The sequence below is a fragment of the Furipterus horrens genome, unplaced genomic scaffold (assembly GCF_987537825.1).
Source record: "Furipterus horrens unplaced genomic scaffold, mFurHor1.1.pri manual_scaffold_13, whole genome shotgun sequence".
In the NCBI taxonomy this organism is placed as follows: Eukaryota; Metazoa; Chordata; class Mammalia; order Chiroptera; family Furipteridae; genus Furipterus; species Furipterus horrens.
This window is the reverse complement of record NW_028327183.1, coordinates 7161337-7182211: the sequence shown is the minus strand read 5'-3', so window position 1 is coordinate 7182211 and position 20875 is coordinate 7161337. Positions and strand designations below refer to the sequence as shown.

At 50.5% G+C, this 20875-nt stretch overlaps 1 protein-coding gene and 1 long non-coding RNA gene across 2 annotated transcripts; both read right to left on the bottom strand.

Annotated features, from left to right (window-relative positions):
* Positions 1-328: 328 nt before the first annotated feature.
* On the bottom strand, positions 329-2576 carry LOC149993979 (metallothionein-4). Its single transcript, XM_090259874.1, has 3 exons — positions 2507-2576; positions 1067-1132; positions 329-568 (listed from the first exon to the last, which is right to left on the bottom strand). Exons 1-3 carry the CDS (start codon positions 2535-2537, stop codon positions 477-479), a joined length of 189 nt encoding a protein of 62 aa, XP_090116000.1. The 5' UTR covers positions 2538-2576; the 3' UTR covers positions 329-476.
* A 34-nt stretch (positions 2577-2610) lies between these two features.
* On the bottom strand, positions 2611-5478 carry LOC149993978 (uncharacterized). The gene is made up of 3 exons (XR_016507841.1): positions 5267-5478; positions 3117-3308; positions 2611-2704 (listed from the first exon to the last, which is right to left on the bottom strand). It is a non-coding gene; the product is annotated as an uncharacterized LOC149993978 (long non-coding RNA).
* Positions 5479-20875: the final 15397 nt, after the last annotated feature.

Sequence of the window (20875 nt, the reverse complement as noted above, 5' to 3'; positions counted from 1 at the left end):
GACAGTGTGGACCAGGTCTCAGATTTGTCCTACTGTAGGGGTAACGATACTGAGGGCATTTATTCTCTCTACTAATTCCTATTTGTCATTGGTTAAGGGCTGTTCCCAGTGGCCTTGACGTCCCCAGTCCTCCCAGCCTACCCTGTGTTTGCTCAGGAAAGCCCAGGCAGCAGGAGAAAGCCCTCAGGCAGAGTGGCGGGAGCCTGTGGTTAGCAGCCACATGCAGAAGGGACACAGGCTGGCAACCACGTGTCTGCAATGGAGTCAGCCCTTTGTGGTCCTTCCGGGTTAGGGTGAAACAGCTCCCTGACCACCAGACAACCACGAGTGAAAACTTTATTGCTCCAAGCCTGTCACAGGAATGTCACCAACACCTCACTGGGACAAATATATCAAAAGTACAATCATTTCAACTTCTCAGCTAACGCACCGTACAGACGCTTCCCGGGCCTCCCCCTCAGCAAGGCCGATGCATTTCAGTTGCAGCAGCTGCACTTGTCCGAGGCTCCTTTGCAGATGCAGCCCCGGGCACACTTGGCACAGCCCGGAGGGCAGCAGGGGCAGCAGCCTAGGGGGGTTGGGAGACAGACAGGTCAGCACTGGGTCCGCACTGTGCTTCCCACCACTTGGATGAAGTAGGGAGAGTCTGCCACAGGTGTCAACACACAGTCCACAGGTGTGGGATGTCGGAGCCCGGAGGGATCGCAGAAGCCATCAGAGGCCATCAGAGGCCCGGAGACCAGGATGCATTTGCCCAAGATTATTGGACAGTGGCTGACCCGAGACCAAAACCCAAAGCTCATGGCTCCAGGCCAGTGGTCTGTCCCCTTCACCTCTGGGCAGGCTGGAGCCGCCCCTCAGTCCCTTTCCTACTTCAAACACCTGAGACACTGTGGATGCCCTCCTCCCCGGGTGGGCAGCAGCCCCGGGGAGCCCAGCTTTCATTTCCCATTGTTTCCAAACGGGTAAGAGGCATCCAGATTCCCTCCCCCCTCCCCCCATGGCTGGAGGGCAAGAATGGAGGGGACAGACTTTCCTAGCAGCTGGCCATGGTCACCATACTCACTCTTTCGACAAGTTTTGCAGCTGCAAGTCGTGCATTTGCAGTCATTTCCGCAGCTGCAGACTCCTCCTAGAAGAGAGGACGGAGCCACAGACGTGAGGGCCGAGGCGCAGCGGGGACGCAGGTGTGCTGCATGCAGGCCGCCGCAGCGGCAGGGCTCCGGGCGGTGCCTGGGCCGGACAGGAGGGCGGAGGTGCTCCCGAGCGCCCGCCCATGGCGAGGACCATCCAGTGGTTCCCAGGCACAGTCCGCGCCCGGAAACTGGGGTGGGCTGTTAAAATGAAGACTCCTGGGACCAACCTTTGAGATGTTCTGTTTCAAAGGTCTTGGTGGGGAAAGGGCATCAGTATTTTTAAAAAACAGCACATGATTCTCCTGTAGAATCAGGTTTGAGAACTGCTGGACGAGGCCGACTTCACCAAGCCCAGGGTCCCCCAGGGGCCATCAAAGCCTTTTGCACCCTCTCACCTTTTCAAGGTCCCAGGCCCGATGGGAGCCCTGAATGGTTAGGAGGGAGAGACAGCAAAGGACGCAAGGAGCCCAGATTGAGAGCCATAGGCACTACTGTTTCCATATCACAAAAACCATCGACACTTAAAAAAAAAATCATCCCACCTATTGTTCTGAATTGCAAGATGCTGGGAGCTCCTGTCTCTTTGGCAAGTTTTTGTTTTGGCACAGACATGTCCTATTAGGGACCACAGAGGCTTGTGAGACTCCTTCATACCATGTCTCAGGGCCATAAAACTCAGGATGGCTCTGAACCCTGGCCAACAGGCTTTTTGGAATTAAGCTGTTTCAGAGACTCGGGAATCCACATGCACTTCTTTTACTTATTTATTTTTAAGATTTTATTTATTTCTAGAGAGAGGGGAAGGGAGGGGAACAGAAAGGGAGAGAAGCATCTATAGGCTGCCTCTTGCCTTGCAGGCCCCCAACTAGGGTCGTGATCAGCAGCCCAGGTATATGCCCTGACTGGGAATTGAACCAGTGACCTTCCCACTCACAGGCTGGCTCTTAACCCACTGAGCCACACCAGCCAGGGCTCACATGCACTCCTAATGACTTCCCTGGCATCTGCAAGTGCTCTATGATTCCTGCACTTCCACACCTCCCCCGGGAGGTGAGCAGGGAGTGGGGGATGAGTCACTTTGTTTTCAGGTGAGGAAACTGAGGCCTGGAAACTGTAAGCGTCGCAAGTGATGACAGTCGGAAAACCAGGCTGCCAGGCTCTAGGCTGGAGCTCTTCTCCTGTCCTGGGGGCTGCCCTTAGGGGCCTGCTGCTCTGTGCCCCCCCCCCCCACAGTCATTTGGAGCCAGGCTATCGCTTCTAGCAAACCAGGCTGGTAGCCAACAGAGAGTGGGAGCCGTCCCAGAGGTCTCCAGTCTGAGACAGATACCTGCCGGCTCCCTGCACGATGCCGGGCACCCGTACGCACTCACCGGACATGCAGGAGCAGTTCCTGGGGTCCATGGTCCCGGTGTCTGAGGGCTGCCGTGCTGTTGGTGCCGGAGAAGGGAGGCTGCGTGAGCGGCCACTGGAGGCTGCCTATTTATAGCTGTGTACCTGTAGGTGTAGGTTCACCCCCACCTCTCCCTGGGGCCAGACGCCTTGCACATGGCCCAGCCAGACACCACGGGCTGGGGGTGGAGAGGGCAGGCAGAAGGGCAGAGGAGAGCGAGAGCAGTATGTATAATCATTGAAGTGGCTTTTCATCACAAAGTATGCAGGTGATTGCCCCAGCCACCTGCCCGCCTGCCAGGGTGCCAGGGATCCAGGATCAAGCTCTATGGTACTTGCAGGGCCCAGATGGGCAGCTACATCCCCCTAGTCTCCCTGTCCGATGCATTTTGTCATCTGCCACCCTCCTTCACAGGGCCTGCTCCCGCCCCCTTGCTCAGGGTCGCATTGTCTCCCCAGGTTGGGCAGGAGGGGGTCTATCCTAGGTCCTGGGCTTTGGAAGGCCCCACTCAGGCCCTCTCCTGGATGTGGCTCCCAGTCCCCATGGGTGAGAAGGTCAAAAGTCAAGGGCATGGAGGAGCCAGTATTCACCCCAAGCCTACTTGCTTCCAAGGGTTTGCTCCATCTTCCTTCCCAGGTCCCCACGGGCACATGTACAGCCAATGTGTGTCCCTCTAAACCTGAGGGGTGGCTGGGGATGGCTGTTTGCTGGGGTACAGAGTCCAGATGTGTGAGCTGGGTGCCCACAGGTTTGTGTGAGGCTTCTCGCAGTGAGGGAAGAAGCTAGGTGTGGGAAGAGAAGGGAGGTGGGCCACGGGTTGGAGATTGGGGCCACTGGGCAGATCTGGCTCCTTTGTGTTCCAGCGTGGGCATCTGAGAACCACACATTTGAACTGGGCCATCCAGGTTACCATGACGATCCCTTTGTCAAGGCAGGAGGGTAGAATATATTTCATTTGTTAATTTGACTTACAACAATTAAATCTTTTAGACAGGTGGTATGTGGACCCCACTTGTATTCTTGCTCTGCCTCCCTAAACATTAGGAGGGGCCTGCTATAGCCTCCTGTGGTCTCGCTCCCTCCTCTTCATTCTCCACACTGGCCAGAGATATATCACCAAAAATAGCATAGGCCATGGCACTCTTGCCCCAAACCTTCAGCGGCTCCCCACATCTGTTGAATGAAGCCCAACATCTTAACCTTGTATTTCAAGCTCAACTTACCTTTTCAAGTTCATTGCCCACTACTTCCTTCTACCTGTTCCACCAAAGCCTAAGAGCACCAGGATTGCTGTAATAGCCTTGAACTTTCCCAGGCCTGTGCTCCTGGCAGGTGTTCATGTTCTCCCTCTCACCTTGAGTTCAAATAAATCCTCCCCATTGACTGAGGCATGTGCTTCAATGCCGTCTCTTGGGTTAGGAAAGCAAGAGGGAACTTGGGGGAGATCCAACCGCCCCCCAGTCTCCACCATAACCTCATTCTATGATATAAGCAGTCGACTCCTTTTCAGTCTTATGCAAAGTGGCTGCCAGATGAGCTTCAAGCTTCCCCCACCAGCTGCCATCCTCATCCTCTCTCCACTTAGAAATTCTGGAGCTGCTGCTGATCTGACTTCTTCCAGGAAGCTGCCTCAGACCTCTCCCTCTCCTGGCTGGAAGAAATCTCTCCCTCTGTGGCCCCTCAGGGATGTGTTTGTACATTTCTCATGACCTTTCCTACTTTCTATTCTGCTCTGTGTGGTTATTTGTGTTCATGGCTCTTGTGCCCCTCACTCCAATCTGGGAGCTTTCAGGAGCAAAACTTGTGTCTGAAGCATCGCTATGTCCACATAACGTTCTGTACATTTAGTGGGTATTGAATGAACAAATGACTGAATCAATCAATCAATCAAACAACGAGTCAGTCAATGAATCAATCAGATGAGTAGCTGAAAGACTGAAGACACGAATAAGGGAGTGAGTGAGCATATTAGTGAATAAATGAATGAGTGAATGAATGATGAGTGACATATGCATGAATCTCCTGCATGTGAGTACTGAGGACTTCTGCTGAAAAATGCTGTCACCATGCAGAAAGGCAAAAAATTAAAAGGTTGGGGTGGTGGGGGGAGGCCTGGCCATAATCTGTGAAGATGATCCCTCCCAGTTTGTAGGTTAGTGCAGGCTCCATCACTTACCCTTAAGGACCACCAAGGCCTCAGGCTGACCCACAGAATCATGGGTTTGAGCTGAGAACGTCTAGTGAGGAGAAAGGGTTCAGGGCACTGGGCAGGGCTAGGTAGGGGCAGTATTGTAGTGATCCCGAAGTGGTCCCTGCCAGAACGGAGTTCACAGCCTGGTAGGGGACCCAGGCACATCCATTCATGCAACAGCCTCCAGGGGCCAGCACAGTGCTGGGCTCCTGGGAGCCAAGGGTGTATAAAAAGAGAGCCTGTAGTTCAGAAGGTCAGGAGGACATGTCAGGTCAGGAAGCCACGGCTGGGCAGGGCTGCTCTCCGAGTCCAGAGGCTGAAACCACCTTCCAGGGCCTGCCCTCCCACCTTAGTCCCAGCCCATTTCTCCGCAGGGTCAGCTTCCCCTGCAGCGCAGGTGCACCAACCATCTCATCAATAACAATGCCTCGGAATGTCCGTCCCAACCGAGTGAGCCTGGAGAGAGACAGGGATTTCCCCTTGCCCTTGGCTAAGGCCCCTCTCCTCCCTTCTCCCTACCTGTGAATTACCTACCTGGCAATTCACTACCTGTGAGCTACCTTCCTCATTACCTGTCCAGGACTTGTTTCTTCTTCGGGCGACTGAGGCTCTGATGTTGCTTAAAGCCCCAACTGAATAACAGCAAAACCCAATTCCCTAGCGGGAAGATCTTTCCTAGTTTCTGGGCAGTGCAGGGGGAAACGACCGTGCTTGGAGCAGGTGAGTCCACGCTGAGCTGTGCCCCTGGACTGTCCAGCTCCTTTTACACAGTCCTTTCTCGCATCTGCGGCCCCCTTTTCCGCTTTGGCCCAGCTTCTCTGCCCCTGCTCCTGATCTCTGCATGGCAGAAGGAAAACAAGAGCCCACATGCCACCCCAAGAACGTGCAGTGGCTGGCAGGCGCAGCTTACACCCACACTTAGAAAATAACTATTTCTTCAGAGACGGGCATGATCTTTAGCCTTCTCGGGGGACTCAAGGAGCCCCTTAAAATCTGATAAAAACTCTAAATGCTTGACTCAGGAAAAAAAAAAAAAGCACAAATACACGACACTTTCCCACAAGCTCAGGGGTCCCATTGGTGACCCCCACCCCTGGGTCCTGACTTAAGAATTCTTCTGCAAAGAATCAGTCTGTCTGCAACATGTCTTCTGTTATTACACAGCGAGTCATGGCTTCTTTGAGCCTGAGCCCTAAATAGCTCCTTCTCCAGTCACGGCCGCTCCTTCAGGCACAAGTCAGGTCAGGCTGTTTTCTCACAACTATGAAAGAGCGTTGTTCCCAGGAAGCAGCAAATGTTCCACTGCTCACAAAACACAAAATGACAGGCTTTTCATCTTCTCCCCTTCCCATAAAAGCTAAACACATGCAATTCCTGTGCCAAAAAGAAGTTTCTGGAACTCATGGCCTCGGAAGAGAGGTTCAGCCACGTGATGATGGTCCAGACAGATCCCCGGCCATGACTCCACACTCTGGTCTGTGCTTTGCTTTTGGGATCACTGTCCTTTCCGTTGGAACCTTCTGGACATTCGTCGTGGCTCCCTGGGAGCAACCTGGAGCCACCGGTTTGATTGTGCTGGTTTATAAACTGACCTCTCTCTCTAGGCCACAAGGTTCTCAAGAATGGAGGCTGTGCTCACCCACCTCAGCATCCCCATGGCCAGGCCCACCGAGCACGGCCATAGAGTGGGTGCTCAAGAAATGTTTCTGGGCTGCTGGTAAGTATGGGGCTAGTCAGCAGGGTTACGACGAGGCTGTCTTCTGTGGCTCTTGCTGAAGAGATTTAGAGAACCTGATCGCTCACCAAGAGCACTGAAGAGTTGAGATCTGGAGTCGCACTGCCTGGGTTCTAATCCAGGCTCTGCTCCTTCTTTGCTGCATGACTTGGGGCAAGTTGTTGACCCGCTGAGCCTCAGTTTACTCATCTGCAAAGTCAGATAATGACAAGGATAACCCTACAGCACAGTTGTTGTGCGGGTTAAATGAGAGAAAGCATATTGAGCTCTTAGTTCAGAATCTGGCACAGAAATATTATTATTATTTTTATTACTATTAATAATATTATTATTACCTGTGCCTATTACAACTTGGCAGATTTGTTCAGCCATCACTCATTTCAGGCTCATAGACCAGTCCTGAGCAGGATGCACTCATCAGAAGTGAATATGGAGAAGAATTTTAATCTCTGGGTTCCCTGCCTTTAAGCTCAACCTAATCCTTTTTGGGTCCCAGGTTCTGGGGACCAAGGGGCCCTGTCCTTTCTGATTCCCCTTGCTGCAGTTGACCTTCTACCTATAGAGCCCTCTTATAGGGTATTTCTGCCCTCATCTGTAGGAATAGGCATGAGAGGTGGGTAGACAAAATCAGAGCAGGCAGGGGCTCTCGGGGGCACCAGCTTGAATCCTGGATGGTCAGTATTGGAAGAACCCTGAGAAGTCATGGGCCAGCTCCTTGTTTTTCAAGTGGGGAGACAGAGGCCCAGGGAGACAGAGTCAATCCCTGGTCCCTGAGCATAGTGGTGGCATAGGGATTTGAATCTGGCCCCTCAACTCATTGCCAGCACCCAAGCTTTAGGTCTGAGGCTCTCATGGCAAAACTGTTCAGCAGTTCAGAGCCTTGTGGCCTTATGGTCTGTTTATTAATTAACTTGGTCATTCAAAATTTCAACCATCCTAAAAAGTATAAAGAATAGTATTACAAACAGCGCAGTATCTACCACCCAGAATTAACAGATGTCAACACCTTCCTATTTGCTTCAACTCTTATTTATAAGCAATAAAAAATTAATGAGCTCATGGCTTTAAATTTCATCTGTGCATTGGGACTCCCAATTTACACCTCCAGGTCGGGCCTCTCTTTTGAACTCTGCACCCATATATCTGCTTGCTACTCCACATTCCACACTGATGCCAAACAGCGTCTCGAACTTGACCTCTCCCCAATGGAGCTTCTGCTCCCTGCCTCACCTCCAACCAGATCCTCCCACCTACAGTCTTGTCTGCCTCCATTGCCCACCTGGTTTGAGCCGCTATCATCTCCTGCGAAGATTCAGCACTCCCCTCCCAAGTGGCCTCCCGTGCCTGCCCTTGTCCTGGGCCCTTACATTGCATTGTCTTTGCTATAAAACTGCAGAAAGGGACATTCCTATTCGTGTCATGTAATAAGTGTACAAGGCTCACTCATCCCTGGAAGGAGGGTGGCAGAGGTGGTGGTGGAACAATTGCCCTCCGAAGATCCTACACTAATTTATATTCCCTCTAGCAATTTCTGAGAGCCTCATTTCCATACCTCCTCTTCCAATACTGCCTCCACTCAGACTTTGAAGGGTTTTTCCCATCTGATAAGTGTGAAGAAGTGTAATGGTATCTCCCTGAGGCATGGCCCTGCCTCCCACCATCCATTAACATCCAGAGCGCAAGCCATGGTCTAGCATCCTTACACTGACTGTGGGTGTCTCATCAGCCTTTCACACTCTAGCAAGAGAGAGCATAGTGCAGAGGGGTGAACACTGGCACAGACCCCCCAAACCTTGGCATGTTGAATTCTGGGGTGAGAGGCTGGTTGAGAAGAGCAGGGGCAGCATCCCCTTTCCTTGGATGCACTATTTACTCTTCCTCTGCTGGTCTAACGAGATGCTTTGCTCTTTGGGATCCAAGTTCTGACAGCTGTGCTGAGAGAGTTTGAAACATCTTATCGAGAAGAGGTTCTGTGGGTTTTGATAAGCTGTAAAGCGTTCCTCACACACATCATTCTGCTTTCTGACCCCCAATTCTACTCATAGAGTCCTGGTAAAGAACCCCACAGCCAGGGGGTGGGTCGAGATGTAGATTGTGAAAATCAGGCCAGGGCTAATTAGGAGCCACTCTGCTTGGCCCCAGCCCCTGGGCCCTCCGCAGACTTCACAGACTCTCCAGGGCTTGCGGCTGCTGGTTAATTACATGGGGCTCCAGCGGGAAGCTGTAATTCAGTACCCACTGGGCAAGTGAAACCCTCCGCCTTGCACATGACCTGCGGGAAGAACGAGGAAGGCCGAAGCCAGCAATTACCCCCAGCAGCAAAGTGGCGGGGCCAGGTTGGCTGACAGCCCAGGTTAGGGCTTTGGAGAGGGGGAAGGAGACTCACATTTATTCGTCTTTTTTCCTTCCTTCGTTCTTCTTCCTCCTCCTCCAGCTCCTTCTTCTTCTCCTTCTCCTCCTCCTCCTCTTCCTTCTCTTCCCCTCCTCCTCCTCTTCCTCCTCTTCCCCTCCTCCTCCTCTTCTTCCTCTTCTTTTCCTTCTCCTCCTCTTCTTCTTCTCATTCTTCTCCTCCTCCTTCTTCTCCTTCTCCTCCTTCTCCTCCTTCTCCTCCTCCTCTCCCCCTCACCACCCCTTTCCTGTAATCAATCATCCAGCAAACCTTCAGGGCTGCCTCTGCGCTAGGCTTCACGTTAGCCCTTTGCATGGGGTAAGTGAACCAGACACAGGGCCTGGTCCTCAGGAGCTTGATTTCCAGTAGAAGCAACAAGCTTGTCCGTTGCTACCAGAAGAGGGGAAAGCAAGCTGGTTTCCGTGAGGGCATGCAGGTGCGGGGCGGCGCTTGTGTGACCCCAGGGGTGAGCACCCATCTAAACCGTGTGCCCTGGGTGCCTCACCTGCCCACCCTGGTCTCTGCCCTTCCCCCCTCCCAGTCCAGGTCACTCTGGCTTCCTCAGGGAGTGTTGGGCCAGACCAGGGGCTTTCATGCTGCATGCTCAGAGCCCTGGGGTTCATGGAGGTGTTTGCAGCAGCTGCTGCAGATGGGGTGCTGGGTCCCACCCCACTGCCCGTGAGAGGGAGTAGAAGGGACAGCCCAGAGCTGCACCCTCAGTCTTCGTGTCCTCCAAGTCAGCAAAGGTCATCTTAGGTGCCTGTACTTTGTCCCCTCTCTTTAGAAACCCTTCCTTCTGGCTACAGTGGGCTCACAGCCAGGAGTTCTGGCTTCGTTCTGCAATACCTCCCAGGAAGACTTGAAGGAGTTCTGGAATTGACATAATTCTAGAGGGCCAGCGCTGGAAGGCTGATAATGAGGTCCGAACCTTCTCTCAAGCCACCCCAGCTACCGCCTGGGCGCCTGAGGCCGGGAGGGGGAGGGCCTTGCCGGCTCACCGCCAGTGCCAGCCAGCGGGCTGAGGCGAGGGGACAGGGACGCAAACCTCCTGGGGCCGGGCAGCCTCCTGGGGGACTGCAGAGCGTACCCACCACAGCGCCACCTGCTTGGATTAAGCAGCTGCTGAGGGCGCCCCATGGTGCCCCACGTGTCACCCAGGGGTGCTAAGAAGAAGCTTTAACGGTGTCCTTGGGAACACTGAGACACCCAGGAAAGAAACCACTGGCGAGCATTGCAGAACCACGGGCTCGGATGATGGAATAAACGAGGCGCCTCGGGCACGTGGCTCTCTGTCCCTCCCCCCTCTGTGTTTCTTCCTTCTCCTCTCTCCTCCTCCTTCCCCCCGCCCCCCTTATCTTCCCACGTCTCACTTTTCCTCTTGTGTCTTCTTTTCTTGCTCTTAGTACAAGAAGACCAGGCTGGGACTCGGGACAACTGAGTCCTTTAAATTCCCTCACTGGCATCAGTCACTCACAAGCTCACTTCTCTGCCCCGGGACTCAGTTGTCCTCAAAACAGCACGGAGCGTCCATAGCCAGATGACCTCGCAGGCCTCTCCCAGCTGGGTTCCGGGAGCTGGTAAAGACAGTGGTTTTTAGACCATTTAGGAGGGTCCTATCTCTAAGATTTCTAGAGGGGCAACCCCCACAGCCAACGTCGCCCCACAGCAGTTTGTATCTAATGCTTCAAGATCGAAGCCACGTTTTCTAGAAGCGTCACCAACTGTTAATTGCCTGCAGGTATTTTGGGTCTTGTCTTTCTTCCAAGGATGTGAGAGTGAATTCAGCAGTTTGCGGCCGGGCCGCTCTCCTGCATGTGCTGTCCCAGCCGTGGGTTCTCCAGGCCAGATCTGTACTGTTTCCTCCAGGTCGGACATCCTGGGGGTCTGAGGATGTCTGCTTAAAAGGGTCCCTCGGGTAGAAGGACCAAGACTCCCTTTCCCACCTGTTGGGGATTTGACTCAGAACTCCGGATCGTGGTGCAGTTGTATTTTAATTTGTTGATTTCTCCAATATAAATGCATAGTTCTCTGCCAATAATTGGATCCTCTCCAATCTACATTAGGGAGGAAAAAATAAAGACAACAGCTTGAGGGTTTTATAGGAGGGGAACAATTATCCACTGCTGTCACTTCCTGCGCTGTGAAGGGGCAGATGACAGGGCTCGTTGCCAACCCCCCCCCCCCCCGTCCCCCAGTGCTTGTGGGGTTACTGACATAATGTTTCTGCACAGCTCGGGTCTGGGAAGCCCAGCGTGAGAACCAGGACGGGTGGCCACGACAACCCGGCTGGGCATGAAGGCCTTGGGGTGCTAGAATTTCTGGGTCAGCTTCAGGTCTGAGTGAGTCTCAGAAGGACATAGATTTTTTCCGCCACGGCTTTGATTTTGTCTCTCCCTATGGCCTTGGGCAAGCCATTGACCTCAGTTTCCCTGCCAGTAAAATAGGGTTTATAACATACCCTTCAAAGGGTGCCTCTTAAGAATAATTGGCCATGCCTTGACCGGTGTAGCTAGGTTGGGCGTCATACCTCAAAGTGAAAGGTCGCCGGTTCAATTCCCAGTCAGGACACATGCATGGGTTGTAGGTTCAGTCCCTGGTCAGGGGCACATACAAGAGGCAACTGATGAATGTTTCTTTCTCACATCAATGTTTTTCTTCCTCTCTCCTCCTCTTTGACAATAAATTTAAAAAATCTTTTTAAAAAGAAGAATTGGCCAGTTCTTGCAGGGCACTTTGAAGAAAATTGCTGTGAAGATGTTCTCCTTGCCCTGGAATTTTCCTTGGTGCAAATATCAAACAGACAAGAACAGCCAAAGTTCTGATTCTGGCCCTCCGGGCTGAACCATCACCACCCAGCTCAGCTGGAAGAGAGGCAGGCAGGGGAGGGGCTGTGATCACAGCCTGGAATAACATTAAAGGCACAACCCTGCCTTTGATGCCTGCCTGCAACGCTTGTTAATTTTAATAGAAGTGAGCAGAGGTGGGAAGGTTCTGCCTGGCAGAAGAAAACAGGTGGAGGACGAGGAGGATGGGTGCCAACTCAATTTGGAGCTTGTTTGGCTTTGAAGTTCTTGGCCTCAGTCTGGAGTCACAGGGCAACTTTTACATGCCAGTAGGGTAAGTGCGGAAAGGCGTCTGGGGAAAGTATGGACCTCAGGCTCCACAGTTCCCAGCTCAGGTAGGAGCAGATGATCCCTATCTCAATGTGGGACTCACTTTAGAGTCAATAATTCTTCAGGCTGGTGAATTTCCAGGAAAACTTCAAATAGGGGTCTCACATGTAAGTGACCTAAGGGGCTAGGTAGTTAATGTGTAAGAGTGAACTAAGCTGATGGTAGGTAATAGGGAGCGGTGGGGACTGTGGCAAGTTGACTAAGTTCCAATTGAATGGTGAGATTTGGAAATAAGGGTCAAAATTTGTCAGCTCTTCTTATTTTATAAGGGACATTTAAAACCTGGATTGTGTGTATGTGTATGTGCGTGTTTGTGAAATATTGCAATTTTGAACACTGACAAGAGTTGTTTATTTGTTTATTATTTTTAAATACTCTACCCATGAACAACTAACACCTCCATAGGCCAGAGAAGCCCACAGCATCCTGATTTTGTGACTCCTGTTTAAGAGTCCTAGAGCTTCAGGAGTGCAGAATCTCTTAAAAATTCACCAAGACCTTTGGGAACTATTTTCTAGAGACTTCAGACTGATCCTGGGTTGAGGGCATCAGAATTACCCAGTGAGAACTCTTCAAAAACACAGTTTTTTAGGGATTCTGAGTCAGTGGGCTTGGAGTGGGATCTGGGAAGGATTCCATATTTTTTCAATTCCTCAAATGATTCCCAGGTTTGGGAAACATGACCTCATTGGTTCCTCTCAGAGATATTTAATCTTTTTGAGTCAATAGCCCTTTTGAGAAGCTGAAGAAAGTTATCAACACTTTCCCTGGGGGAAAAATATATTGATGTACTATTGCCTTGTCCAGCAGGAAGAAAGAACTCCAGGGTGACTGGGAGAATTTGCGACTTTGTTTTGCAAAAGGAATGAATACCTTTAAGAAAGTTGGGATTGCCTGCTCACCCAGAGGTCTGGTTGCACCTGGTATTTTCTGAGACTGAAGAAACACAGACTTCTCTCTCCCCGGGTTCCTGGAAACTCTCCCAGCCCGACTCCTTAGCTGCATAAAAACTCCCTGCTTTTGCTTCTGGGGGAGGGTGGGTTTGAGAGCTCTTTCTTGCCCTTTCTCTTGCTTTGGTCAAATGGAATAAACCTTTATCCAGTTCTAAGCTCCAGTGTGTTAGCGATTAGCCTTACTTGCGTGTCGGACACGTGAACTTGATTTTTGAGAGATGGTTTAGTAACAGTTTCATCTCCATAGAGGGAAAACCTGGGTCTGCTCTTCTGTGATCTCCAAACCGCTTTTGGTCCCTTTTCTGCATCTCAGGATACCATCACCTCACCTACAGAGTAGGTCCTATTGTAAATCCATATTCGAGTGCAGAACACTAGTTCAGAGAGAACACCTGCCAAGGTCAGCCAGCCAGGAACTGAACTGCAGTCTCTCTGGTTGCAAACCCTGAGCTCTGTCCCCAATGCTGGCATGGTCAAGACAATGACTAAAATCCTGAAAAATGACCTGCTGCAGTCACATCCCCAGGGAGGAGAAGCCCCTATCTCTGGAGCTCTCTTTTCAGGTGCAGCAGGAAAAAGAATTGCTCTTCTAAATTCAACACTCACACAGAGCTGGGCCCAGGGCGCCCTGAGGAGGAGCAGAGGCTGGGCTCTGTGTGTGTTTGCATACCAACGAGGCAAGGATGCCAAGGGCTGGTGAACGAGGGCCTCCGGGGTTCTGAGGCTGCCAGTTTTTGTCCAGGTCTCTCTTTCAGAGAACCTTGAACGGGTGCCTAGACCGATCGCACAAAGAGCCTTTCAGGGCCTCCTTTGAATGAAGTGTTCTGTTCCCACCAGTTTTTTAAGTCATGGGAGAATAAATGAATTCACAAGGACTGAGAAGTTCTGTTCCTGGGGGGTGGGCAGGCCAGGGCGCTGCAAAGCCCCAGGACAGGCCCACCATGGTGGGAGAGCCAGCCACAGCCCTGGGCCTGGGCTCAGTCACCCTCTCAGCCCCCGAGGTAAATTACTGCCCTTGGTTTATAGCTAGCAACCCCGAAGGGAGACTTGCGTCCTTGAGGCATCAGGACATACAGATCCCCTTTCTTTAGCCCCTTCAGGGGGCCAAAGAGAGCTCAGCTTGGGATTCATGGTGTGGGTTCCCCAGTGGGAGCACTGGGTCTGCAGTAGAAAATGTGGATCATTCATACAAGCGCAGGGAGGGATGACAGAGAGAAGAAAAGAACACACATCGCTTTTAGAGCGAGTGATAAGATACTCATCTACACTTATGATCATAGAAATGCAAATTAAAACTACAACCAGGTATCATTTCTCCAACGTCTATCAGATGGGCAGAGATCCCGGAATGTGCAGTGCGCTGCTTGGGGAGGTGGCAGGGAAATGCGTGCTTGGACAGGGACGGCGATTTCGGCGGCAGGACGCTCGCAGCGGGCTCCCGGGTGCAAAGGGTGTAAGCGCTTTCACGGAACGACACCGCTGCTGGGAGATCATCCTCTCTATGCATTTCCCTACACGTGGTACACAAAGACTGGGTGCAATTCACTGCAATCTCACCTGTAAAGGATTGGACAGGGACTGAACATTCCTGTCAAGGAGTCATGACGCATCAATGCAATGGAATTCCAGGCAGCCCTCAGAAATAGGAAGGCGCTCCATGTGTCCTCATAGGGAAAGGCTGAGAAGATACGGTGTTAATTGAGGAAAAGCCAAGTGCAGAATGGCGTGTTCAGGAAGGCGCCTACAGGATGCCACCATTCACGGGGGAAAGTGGGGAGAGGCTACCTAGTCATACATGTGTGTATGCGAACAGAATACAAGGAGACACAAGAAACGTGACAGTGGTTACCTCTGAGAGGGGACTAGGGAGCTTGGGTCAGTTCAGCAGGGAGGGAGACTTACACTGTGTGTGTGAGTGTATATATTAGTTATATATATTAGTATTTTAATTATTTTTGTCATATGCTTGTATTTCTCTTTCAAAGGAAAAGGAAGGAAGGAAAGGAAGAAGGGAGGGAGGGAGGGAGGAAGGAAAAACAAAAAGGAAATGTAAATGAAAACAAAGAAAAGAACTTCGTAACAGTCCTACCATCCAGAAATAAGCGCAAATATGATTTTGGTGCATATCTTTCCATCATTTTAAAATTAATTTTAAACTTAAGAGATGCAAGAATGGTACAAAGGCCTCTTGTACCCCCTTTACTCAGCTGTGCGTGTTGCTGCGTGGGCTTTGTCACTCTCTCCTCTCCTCTCCCGTTCTACACATATGTAGATGTCTGTGTGTATACTGTATAGACACATATAGATTAATATTTATATATTTTTTCTCTCTGGACCACCTGAGAGGAAGTTGCCCCTTCACTAAATGCATTAGTACGTATATCCTGTAAACAAGAATATTGATTTACACAGCCATAATGCAATCCACAAAGTCAGGAAACTGAACATTGATAGGATACTATTATCTGCTCTACAGACCTTATTTAAATTTCACCTGTTGCCTCACTAACACCCTTTATAGTAATTTATTTTTTCTGCTCCAGGATCTAATCAGTTCCAGCTCTCTGCCTCGCATTAGGGTAAACTGTGTCCTCCTTGAAGTTGTGGCTCGTGGCTAAGGCATCGTGACCTCTCTCGGTAGCAAGCCAAGGGCCGGGCATGAATTTTGGTAAATGTCTGTGTGCCCGAGAGGCAGCACCATGGCATAGTTGACAAGAGCAAGGGCCTAGAGCCCCACTCAGTGGCTGACGTCCCGCTTGCGCCATTCATTAGCTCAGTGATCTTAGACACGTTACTTACGTTGCCTGGAAGTCCTGACCTGTAAAATGGGAACAATTAGTAATGGCACCTACATCCCAGGTTGTTGTGCAAATTGAATAAATTAATGTGCTTAGGGCAGTGGCTACCACAAGGCATGAGCTTTATAGCTATTGGCTCTTATTATACCAGCTTCTAGCAAAGGACCTTTTTCCTAGCGTGGCCTCCATAAATGTTTGTCAAGATGAACTAAGAGACTGTGTCCCCACCCTCATCTCACACATACACACATCTGATAGCTTTCAGAAGGTCTCCCACTCTTAATTCATTCTTGGGAGTTAAGGCATTGCATCTTATTAAAATGCAAATATTGTCAGCTGTAAATATTAGTTGAATACTCTCTGTGTCAAAGGCTTTGTGCTGGAATACCACTTGGTGGCCTTAAAAGAAAAAAATGAGGCCGCTCTCCAAAGCATACTGTTAAGTGTAAAGAGCAAATTATAAAACTGTGTGTCTAGGAGGCTAGCATTTATGGAATAAACAAAAGCTAGGAAGAAGGGTATATGTAGGAAGAGAGACTTGACCTGTAGAATCCCAGTCCATCTTCAGAAGGAGACCCAGAGAACTGGCCTTAGGGGCTTCTCCAGGGAAGGGGATCTTGGTGACAAGGCCAGGGTGGGAGGGGGACATCCTTTTGAATACAGGAATATATATATATTCATCTGTTGATGGACACTGGGTTTTGCTGTCACCTGTTAGCTGTTGAGAGTAATTCTGTTATGAATATGGGTGTGCAAGGATCTGCAACGAACGTGGGGGTACAGATACCCCTTCCAGGCAGCGATTTTATTTCCTTTGGATATACACCAGAAGTGGGATTGCTGGATCCCACGGTAGTTCTGTGCTTAATTGCTGAGGAACTCTCATACTGGTTTCCACAGCGGCTCTGTCGTTGTACATTCCCGCCGACCGTGCACCCCAGTCCCAACTTCTCCCCATCTTTATACTTATGCTCTCATACCTTTTATTGATTTGTTGATGTATCCTCACCTGAGGACACTTTTTTCATTGCTTTTAGAGAGAGGGGGAAGGGGAGAGGAAGGGAGAGAGAGCATCATCAGTGGGAGAGAGAAGCATCAACTGGCTGCCTCCTGTACACGCCCGGACGGGGATCGAACCCACAACTCTTTGGTTATGGGACAGAGCTCCAACCGAGCCACACGGGCCAGGCCTTCTTTCATCCCTTTTAATTTGGTTGATATCAAAGTATTATCTATTTAAATAATAAATAAGTTAAATATTTTAAAAAGATATAATGTGTTAAAGAGGTTAGGGTGGGTGAGTGAAAAACAAAGGACAGCCCTGGCTGCTGTGGCTCAGTGGATTGAGCGCTGGCCCGTGAACTGAAAGGTCGCTGGTTTGATTTCCAGTCAGGGCACTTGCCTGGGTTGTCGGCCAGGTCCCCCATTGGGGGTGTGTGAGAGGCAACCGATGGATGTATCTTTCACACATTCATGTTTCTCTCCCCTCTTTCTCCCACCCTTCCCCTCTCTTTAAAAACAAATAAATAAAGTCTTAAAAACAACAGCAACAACAGGATAACAAGGATAAAACAAGAAGTAGCCCAGGCTGGGGATCTCTCTGGCCCCTGCCTACTTGGAAATGCCCTGACTGTAGAAATGGAAGTCTTGTGCAGATGTGATGCCAGACCTGCCAAGCTACACACACTGCTTTCAGCTACAGGAGTTCATACGAAGGCAGAAAATGTCAAGCCTTCCAGAGCAGGTGCCTCAGAGGTTGGCTTCCTGCCCCAAAAGGTAGTTCCCAATGCTGAGTCAAGCCTCAGCCAGCGTCTGATGCTGCCCACACCCTGGTATGGCTTCAGGGGGCTGTAAAGAGCGCTATCCTCGGAAACTGGCCTACACTCCAGCCATCCGCTTTGATCTGAACACCAGGAGCAGGCAGGGCCGGGAGGCGCGGCCCGGAGTCCGTTCTACTGCACCTTGGATGCTAGGCTGACTGCATCCCCCCATGGCCTCCTCTGATTTCAAAACATTTGGAGACTCTCGGGCCTTCCTTGCTTAGAGAGAGCCAACTTGTCATAGTCCGCACACCTCCCCGGTCACACCTTCTCATCAATGCCACTGTGGGCTTGGCAGGTGGAGATCAAAGCAGGAGGGGTTTTTTCTATTCATCATAATAATGAAAAGATTAAGGAGAGTGGATTTGTAAATTTAAAAAGTCGCCACTTATGTAAATTACATAGGTATTTCAAAATCAGAAGCTTATGCCTAGAGCCAGAGAGGGTCAGAAAGAACTACATCAACAAAAAGGAATCCAGATGTGCTGCTTTGAGTGAATGGTTTGCAAGGCTTCTGTGATATTTCAATCCTGCTAGACCAAATCTTGTCTTTATTTCCCTAGAGAATCTTGACAGGTAACCTTCGGAGTCTCTGGCTCACCCAGAACATGAATCATGCTCAGAATCCTGCCCAGAATCTCAAGGATGGTCTCGTGGGTGTCAGAGCACAAAACAAGAAAGAAAGGGGTGCTACTTCCCAACGCTTATCAGTACAAAACCATCTGATCTATTTTGAACTTTTCAGCGGGGAGAAGTTACGAAGGCCAATTCCGCAGGGCGAGATTGATGAAGCAGGGTAATGAGAGGTACGGGCCTCTGTGAAGGGGCCAGCGTTGAGCTGAGGTCTGACTGACATGTGGTGGCCAGACTTGAAAGGACCTGGGGGCTGAACATTTCAGGTGGAGAAAACTATAAAGTGGGGTACCAGGTCCTGCCAAATGAGTTATCTGAGATGTCAATATTGACTCAATCATTCATGGACCAAGGATTTAAAGAGCACCTGCTATGTAGCAGTAACTGTTGAGGGTGCTTGGATTATGTTCAGCTGGAGTGTTTGCTGTGAGGGGAGCAAGAATACTGTCTATCTCTCGCCCCTACTGCTCCGCTCTGATTCCGGGGATGTGCACCTCCTCTTCCTTTCGGGTGCCAGCCTGGCTACTTCCCAACCAGTGATGGAAGAGGCCTGCCCCAGGATTTGGCCTCCGGTTCTCCTGTGATAGACACATCTCCCTGATTCTGGCGTTCAGAACTCAGAAGTTCATTTTCCAGCAAATAGAAGTTACCTTCTTCATTATCAGTTCTTACCAGGGATAAAGTAATTCTTGAGCTCCCATCTGCCTGACTTCTTCTCATCTCTCTCTCTTTTTCTGGGGGTGTTGGGGGGGGTGCTGCTATTTACTGGATTCCCCTGTCAGGAGTGGGCAGGACACTTGCCTTCTAATGTGGAGAGACAGACCAAAAAACCAAGAAATAAATAAACGAGAGCATCTCCGAAAGAGACTATGGCTATGATTTTTTGAGAGTCTGTGTTACGAAAGCACCTTGATACCTACATTTTGACGCTCCAGTTGTAGATACTGACAAAACTGGGTGCCAGCCATGTGAGTACCTGGAGTGGCCACATCAATTCTTCCTTCCCCCGGCGTGGTGATGGCATAGTCGTGTGTCCTTTTACGATTTGGCATGGTGTCTTTCAGGCTGATCCTCCTCCATTGTTTCCTTTGAAATTTTAAACAAATTAAACTTGTTTCCTTTGAAATTTAAAAAAATTCAACCTATTGTGAGATAGTTATAGATTCACATGTAGTTCTAAGAAATAATACAGAGATCTCACGTGCCTTTACTCAGTTTCTCCCAGCGGTAACTTTGCAGCAGACCTGCTGTAGCTGGCCTCCCTGTCCCAGTCCGCCTCCCAGAAGTCAACCCTGGCAGTGTTGGAGGCCTTCTGTCCTGGGGGGCCGTCTCACCCCCTCTCCCTCCAGGCCTTTCGTATTGTGCCCCAAGGTGCTTTAACCTCCATTCCTTACACCTGCACACCCCCTAGTGGGGGTGCTTTGCATACGCAAACCGAGGGCAAGGAGGGAGGCAGGCAGCAGGGGTAGTGTAAGCCAGCATCTGAATTCTTGATCTCAACCTGATTCCTACCAGCCCTGGCTAGGCAGGTCTTTCCCACCCCAGGGCTGAGAGGGAGCCTGGAACAATGCTACCAGCTAACAAAAAACAAAGAAAAAAAAAAAGACGATTTATTACAATAGCAACCTCAACACGTCAAAGACAGCTCTTACTAAGTGCCAGGCAAAGCTTGAAGTGCTTTATTCACATTAGTTTGTCTGATTCTCCCAAGAACTGCTTCTCTTTTTCCAGATGATGACACTGGTGATTGGGAAGTTTAGCTCAGGTGACCACCTGGGTTTGCTTGCCATCCTGATTCTGTGGCTTACCAGCTGTGTGGCCTTGGGCTTGTGTTATATAACCTCGTGTGACTCAGTTTTCTCTCTTGTAAAGTGGGTATGATGACAGGATCTCCCCCCAAGGGTGGCTGTGAGGATTGAATGAGTTCGTGTGTGTTAAGTGCCTGGCAGAGAAGACGCTCAAAAAATGTGAGTGTTAAGGATTAAATAATGGGCCCAAGTGTCAGTGAGTGGCTGACGGAGGAGGAATTTGAACACAGGGCTGCGTGCTGTCGAGGCCTGTGGGCTTATCCACTATGCAGCGCTGCCCCCCTGCAGCACACCAGCTCCTCCCCCACAGGCCCCGGGGTGTCAAGAGCCCCAGCTCTCACTGAGATGAAGACAGCAGGTGTCCTCTCTGAAGAGACAGGTGGGTCATGGGAGACAGAGAAGACTCTGAGACTGTTGGTAGGGAGAGGGTCAGCTCTGGGCCTGCCCCTCCTGGCCACCGTCCCTTCTGTTATAGAGCATTTACGAGCAAAGAGGACTCGAGGCAATTTAGAAACAAATTTATGGCGTTTATTTACCTGGCCAGGGACGGGTCTTCTCACCTTCAGAAGCAGAAGATGGGAGAGCCGCCCTGCCTTATAGACTAAAAGGTTTTTAAAGGCAAAAAACTACACTCATGTCCTTGGAGCTGCCAGATGACAGCGGCGGGCGGGAGAAACTACACATACACACACTTTCTAATTTAGAAGGGGCTACAGCGGATAAACACTTGGCGCACCTGGGGTTGAGATAACAGCCAGGGTGAGCTAGCAAAGGGGGCCTCAAGGTTGCTGGGATAAGTGAGCAAAAAATAACCTGCCACTGGAGTAAAAAGCAAAAATGGCAAAAATA

What these genes read in the sequence shown, in the direction of transcription:
- LOC149993979 (XM_090259874.1), bottom strand. Translation starts at nt 2,537, where the DNA reads ATGGACCCCAGGAACTGCTCCTGCATGTCCG. An exon ending in GAACTGCTCCTGCATGTCCG is followed by an intron (nt 1,133 to 2,506) that starts GTGAGTGCGTAC and finishes CCTCTCTTCTAG; the next exon opens with GAGGAGTCTGCAGCTGCGGA. An exon ending in CTGCAAAACTTGTCGAAAGA is followed by an intron (nt 569 to 1,066) that starts GTGAGTATGGTG and finishes CAACCCCCCTAG; the next exon opens with GCTGCTGCCCCTGCTGCCCT.